Source organism: Papilio machaon, chromosome 1 (assembly GCF_912999745.1).
Source record: "Papilio machaon chromosome 1, ilPapMach1.1, whole genome shotgun sequence".
In the NCBI taxonomy this organism is placed as follows: Eukaryota; Metazoa; Arthropoda; class Insecta; order Lepidoptera; family Papilionidae; genus Papilio; species Papilio machaon.
Window position 1 is genome coordinate 4,672,790 of NC_059986.1, and position 6,808 is coordinate 4,679,597.

At 35.3% G+C, this 6,808-nt stretch overlaps 1 protein-coding gene across 1 annotated transcript; it reads right to left on the reverse strand.

Moving 5' to 3' along the window:
* Window positions 1-69: 69 nt before the first annotated feature.
* Window positions 70-6,311, reverse strand: LOC106710828 (NADH dehydrogenase [ubiquinone] iron-sulfur protein 6, mitochondrial). The gene is made up of 3 exons (XM_014503009.2): window positions 6,062-6,311; window positions 5,165-5,341; window positions 70-167 (listed from the first exon to the last, which is right to left on the reverse strand). The coding sequence occupies exons 1-3, from the start codon at window positions 6,179-6,181 to the stop codon at window positions 102-104; spliced, it is 363 nt and encodes a 120-aa protein (XP_014358495.2). The 5' UTR covers window positions 6,182-6,311; the 3' UTR covers window positions 70-101.
* Window positions 6,312-6,808: the final 497 nt, after the last annotated feature.

Genomic DNA, 6,808 nt, shown 5'->3' on the forward strand with positions numbered 1-6,808 from the left:
TAATAAAATGTTGATCAGTTAATGAATCTATTATTTCAAACCCTACATTTAAATATTTCTAATAAATTTTTAACAAAAAATTTATATTTTCTTCCACTTGGTTAATGACTTTCTTTTTTTATAAATCGTAGACCACAATAGCCACATGAGTGATCACCAGGTTTATCCTAAAAAGTAAAATAAGATTATTATTGGGTTTCCACTGTTAAAAATCGATCAGTTTTTTTAAAAATAATAAGGGTATTCTCTTAAAGAATTTTTGTGATAAAACTTTAGTATAGAGAAGGTGTTTGAGCTAGGGATGAATGATCTAGGGGCTTTGTATAGATTGCAATGGATTGTACACTTGTTTGGATACAATTTTTTAATGAATCCAGTAACATGAATATTAAAATGTCCAAATTTCACTCTTAAAATTTGTCATTCTTTTTATTTTAAGTTCCATAAAAGCAATAATCACAAGTAATTATGCCAATATTGATGATACATTAACCCATTGGCTGCCAGGTACGAGATATCTCGTAGTAAGCGTGTGTATCAAAAGTGCCAGCTACGAGATATCTCGTAGTGCGTGCTGTAATTTTAGATTAATTACAAATGGCCATTTCAGTTAAAAATATTTTAAAAAGGTGAATGAAAAATTTATACAGAGTAAAAAAAAACGAGTTAATTTTCAATGTTTGTTATAAACAAGAACTAGATTTACTATTAGACTATTAGATTTTTACATAAAATTTTACACATATATAATGTAAGAATTAAAAATTTAGATAGTGCAAAAACATTAATTATCAGTTTTTAGTATAAAAATTATAACTTAGAAGATTAGATTATAATAGTTATATTCATATATATGAATTTATTAATAAAATTAAAAAAAAATATTATTGTTGCTGAATATGGTAAACTCTAAAACAAGGATCAACACAAAGTGCACATTCGACATGACTTTGTAGGCATTCCTTTTTTTTTCTGTGGGTGGAAGATGTCCTAAATAATGAAATGCATTACAGACCCTGCTTTCTCTTGCATTGCTGTCGTCACCAAGTAAATGCATAATAACTGATTCTAAAACTAAACTAAAGTAACTAAATTGAATTATCGTCATCCTTTTATTCCGACGATTTCTTTGGTTGTGAAACATGTGTGCATTGTGCAGGAACATTTCCAAGTAATGTAGTTTTTTTTATAAGAGAAGGGGGCAAACTAGCAGCGGGAACACCAAGGTGTTCATCGACGCCCATGGACATCTGCAATACCAGAGCAATCGCAGATGCGTTGCCGGCCTTTGAGATGGTGAAGTCGCTTCTTGAAGGACCCAAACTCGTAGCGGTTTAGAAATACCGCCGAGGACAGACCATTCCACAACGCGGTGGTACGCATACACCGCACGGCTGTGGATTGCCAGCCATCGAGATGGTGTGGATGGAACTTGGCGGTCTGTCGTGTCGTCCGATGACAGAACTCGGCGGCAGAAATTGTTCCAAACAATTCTTCTGAGAACTCCCCGTGGTAGATGCGGTAAAAAATGCAGAGGGAACTAACGTCTCTCCGCGACGCCAGAGTGTCGAGCCGATCAGTAAGAACTCGGTCGTTGCCGATTCGAACCGCTCTCCGTTGTATGCGGTCAAATGGAAGAAGGTGGTACTGGGGTGCTCCCGCCCAGACATGCGAACAGTATGCCATGTGGGGCCGAACTTGCGCCTTATACAGCTGAAGGCGATGGCCCGATAGGAAATACTGCTTCACTGTGCCGAGCACACCCAGTTTGTAGTTTATCTTTCTATTAGTTGACCATACTGGATCCTGATCTGAGCCACTTAGAGTCTCCTTGATTCAGTTTCTTTTTGACAAAATTTTCTGGATTTCCCTTTCGGTCGAATCTTAGCGAGCCACATACATATTTTTTTTTTATATATGAAAAGGTGGCAAACGAGTAAACAGTCACCTGAATTCGCCGAAATAGCGACGCGACCGTTGCTCATGAACATCCGCAAATGCAGATGCGTTACCTACCTTTTATCAACGGAGAAGGGGACGCACAGAAAGAGGACGTTTCACCTTCCTATGCGTCCCCTCTTCCGCCTAATCCACTTCCCCTTCTCATACTTTCCTAATAAGAAAAGAATGTGAAGGGTAGGAAGACTAAAATTAGGCCTTCAGCACCACACTCATCAGACGAAATGCGGAATTACTTCCACTTCACGCCTGTCTTCTGTCTGCAATATTGTAACGGCATTTACTGCAATTTTTATTGAAAAAAGAGCACTACGAGATAACTCGTAAGTGGCAGCCAGCACAGGAATTTTATTCAGTGACGCCAGCTACGAGTTATCTCGTAGTGTTTTTTTTTCAATAAAATTACTATAAATGCTATTACAATATTGTATTAGTAACTTATACATATATATATTTTGTAAAATTTCATGTATTCTTCAAAATAAAACCTTGGCACCCAGGGCAAGACGCTCTAAAATATGTCTGGCAGTCAATGGGTTAAACCTAAATATTTAGACTTTTGAAATTATTTTACTCTTGTAATTGCATATTTTTAGTTCAGCTTGTTATGTGTCGAGTACTGGCAGGGACTTCAGACAAAAAAAAGAAGAAATTAGAATAATTAAGGTTGCTATGAGTAATGACTACGTGTGTTGTGAATTTGATTTTTCTATACAATATGTCTATTTAAGGACGATTATTTTGACAATTCACTAGAAATGGCTGAGTAAAATCGATTATGAATCTTTTCGATTTTCGATGCTTGTTCTCGTAGAACTTCCAATCGATAATTTCGTTTTTGAATAAATAAAACTGTTTATTTCTATTCCTTCTTTATTCTTCGAAACTACAATAAAATAAACATGAAATCAAAAATTTAAGTGTTGACAAACAAAAAAGATTATTAAATGATTTCTTTGGTTAATTGTGCGATACATAGCCAAATAGCTGTTATAAATTCAAAAAGTAATAAAACAGCTAAATTATAGTATTTATTTGTTCGATTAATTTTATTCCAGGACCGATGTTCGATAGTTCATAGTTGTTCGTTATATGCGTACGTTCCAACACTACCACTACTGTCCATTTAGTACAACATTAATCCTCATTCAAAATTAATTCGATACTTCATAGGCGTCAGTTGTCAAACTAATCAATCTTAAATAGCCACACTAGGTGCTATAAAGTTAAAGTTTTGTTTGTTAGTTTCAATGTATTTCTTTAAATTCTCCAGTTACCACTTGCACATATAACTGATTCACTTTAAAAGGTTATGGGCCTAGTTCATTTGCTGGAATAATGTAGTTATCCAAACTTGTGGAGAATAACTGGGTACACTGAAAATTCCGGATTTTAACACTTCTTCGAGAATGTGAACTACTGGATGTTGTCGAAGGCAAGATAGCAAATCAGGAAAAGCCGTCTTGTGAAGGCGGAAATGGACCAGCTGCAGGAGGATTGCTGCTTATAATACTTCGATGATGGAATAAGGAATGAGATTCACAACGTTAAAAGAGATGTGGGAAGAATTACATAGACTATATGAAGGCGTAAATGCTGACCGTCTGTACGATGTATATTTCCGGTTCAGTATGGATCCGAAAGATGATATAGCGACACATTTATCAAAATTGAAGAATTTTTGACACAATTTGAGACAGGAGCTAATGAAATCTGAAGAAGGTAATCAGGAGTTACTACAATTTCTATTAATCTGAAAATTAGATACACTGCCGGAATCATATTTTTTATTAAAAACGAGTTGGATGCCAATGTCTAAGAAGGATGAGACTAGAGAACCTCAATAGTCAGTTGTGCCCACATGAGAGAGCTGATGACAGACTGTTGAATTATGAAACTCTGGCAGCAACCGTAAACAAGATTGGAAGAAAGAAACAACAGAAACCGGAATAGAAGGTGAGATGTTTTGTCTGTAAGTAACAGGGTCACCTTAAGAAGGATTGTCTAAAGAGATCTGTTGCTCATAAATCTAGAGAAGAAAGCAGTATGATGTTACACTCTATGAACACCATTGGAGTTACTATAGACAGGTATACCTCACTACTCCAACTTGAACAATAGCATATAAGATGGCCGGAACAAAGCCAGATATTGCTTAGTGTTAGTGCCGTATTGTAGCGACGCGGCGGAAATGACAGACGTAAAACGTACGTAATTTTTTTTCAAATATGTTCGTAAATAGAAAATTCTATGCTTTAAAAAGTTTGTTAAAAAAAGAATGGGGTTCGAATAATCGAGAATTGCCAAAAAAAGGAATTTACTGAAACAAAAACGACAAAAGAATGACGTAAACGTAAATAAGACAACAGAAAATAAAGGAATTACGAAAATAATAGTCGAGCTATATAAGGCTAGTCAGATCCGCACCGCGCCATCGAGATTTAGGCTAAACGCCATCTGCCTCAAGCCAACGGTGAAACTGTAATGCCTCTTCAAGGCAAACAATGTCTCAGTCACAAAAAGAAGCACCGCGCCAGTCTTTAAGTGATCAGTGACAAAGAAGAAAGAAGAGTTGGAAGTGAAAATCCCAGTTCTAGTGGTGTAGTGCAAAGTGTTGGTGACTCAGTGTGTATGCTGTAACAGTGCTCAGACACACACACTACAAAACCCTGTAAGTCGCAAATAAAACTATTCTAACTGTCTCAGCGTTTTTCTCTACAGCACACCCCGCACGTGTAACAGTATCAAGGAGTTTAGAAAATCCAAGTGTCAATGATTGTATCAGATTGAAACACATTCTGAGATACTCAAATTACTGTCCGAAATTTGGCATTCTGTACAAAAGGAACTATAGAGAGAGTTTACTGATATGTTTCAGTGATGCCAATCACGGTTGGAATGTTGGCACTGAAAGATCTACTTCTGGAGTGTTTAGTAAGTATACAGGCGGAGCTGAACACATATAACTGATTCACTTTAAAATGCTTACTGATTCACTTTAAATAGCTTTAAAAATATTTGTGGACATTATTAATCCAGTCTTCAAAAAGAAAAGATTGCAACAAAAATAAAAACCAGAAGTGATACTACAAAAACAGTTTACATGTTTGTACAGCATTTCTAAATAACATAAAACCTGTCAAAAAGGTTATGTATTTGTGGGCATGCGCAGTGGTATTTATGCTTGGTATAAGTAAAAAATTACCAAGTTAATGTAGACTCTTGGATGACCCTCTGGCCCACTTCCTCCATCACACCAAACAACTCTTTCAGTTACTTCTTTAGGTGGCACTTCTGCAATTAATTTAACTGCCCAATTTTGATTAACATGTTTTGGAGCATTCATGAATCTAGCAAGTCTGTAATCATCAGCATCCCATTTCTGAAAATATAAGGTTCAAGTAAATATAATAATCTAGTTATACCAGCATGTTATTTTGTTACTGCAATATTTTGTTACTTTACAGCATAAGCTGGCAAACAAGCCAGCAGCAACCTAATAACACTAAGTAACAGTGACTGCTGCCTATGAAGATCTGCAATAGCTTAATAGATCACCTACCTTTTAAAAAGAGAGAAAAAGTACAGAAAAGCATTTTGCCTATGCACTCTTCTCTCCTGCCAAATAAACCCTCCTTTCTCATCATTTCTTTTTAAAAAGGGGACTTGAGTTGGGCCATAGGTACTTTACATTAAAGACAAAATGGAGCATAAATTATACTCCATCATTCATAAAATCTTCTATAAAGTAATTAACAGATTAACATTTCAGTGAACAAGCCATGACGAGTATGGCTTGTTCACTGGCATGGCCCGTAACTTATACTTTAGCAGATGCAATCACCGTTAGTAGGACCGAATGTTAAGAAATAATAACTGAAGTTTTTGATAGTAGAAAATGAGTATTTTATATAGTGTTATTATTTATTATGGTAATACTTTACAAAGGCGAATAATGCCGAATTTTAATAAAATTGGTCTTAAACGATAGGAAATTAATTTTTTCATTTCATCTGGGTCTATGCAACTTGCATATAGGCAAGTTGCGCCAATTCAAGTTGAAGATAGCATTTATAAAAAAAAAGTGCAACAAAGTAAATACTTGTCCTGTATGGGTGCAAATATCATCTGTCGTATTGGTTATGCAACGACTACCAATTGCTTGAATTCTGCTCCGATTAAAATGTTGGAATAGTAACAATGAAGCTCTTTTCTGCAACATATTGTTCACTTTAAAATCTGATGAGCTTCAACAATTTAAGAATAATAGTATTTTTGATTTGCTTCCAGACCAAAGAGTCTTTGCACGGTGGCAATCGGTCGGAACTAACAATGTCAATGTCATCTTGACAGTGCTTGACCGTTTTTTTTTCCGCCCATGGTGCAGGTCTTTCGACCATACCGCCTAGTCTTTCGTAGAAGTGTCATCTTTGAATTGAATTCGAAACAAAACACAAAGAACCAGAGACGCAACAGCCGCCATCTTATTGTGCATGCGAGTGTTATAAATGCTTATTGTGCGTGCTGTTATACACGTAAAAATGTTATGTGTTATGCGAAGTCTAGACCCTACCATTACAGATAACAATTACAAAACTTCACGATTTATAGAGATAATAAAAATTCTGTAGGAGTTTGAATATGTTTTTTGTTTTATCACAACAAAAAAAAATATTAAAGAGGTTGTTACTTTCATTGTATTTTTCGCTATTTATATTCACATGTTCGTAATTCATCTTTTATCCAAAACTGAATTTCATTTCAAAACAATTTTCATAGCACATTTAATTTTGCGTAACTTAGAAAATTTAACAGGTGGTCCTTATAATAATTAATTGCAGCTTTATCT

What these genes read in the sequence shown, in the direction of transcription:
- LOC106710828 (XM_014503009.2), bottom strand. Translation starts at nt 6,181, where the DNA reads ATGTTGCAGAAAAGAGCTTCATTGTTACTATTCCAACATTTTAATCGG. An exon ending in TTTGCACCCATACAGGACAA is followed by an intron (nt 5,342 to 6,061) that starts GTATTTACTTTG and finishes TTATATTTTCAG; the next exon opens with AAATGGGATGCTGATGATTA. An exon ending in CAAGAGTCTACATTAACTTG is followed by an intron (nt 168 to 5,164) that starts GTAATTTTTTAC and finishes TTTACTTTTTAG; the next exon opens with GATAAACCTGGTGATCACTC.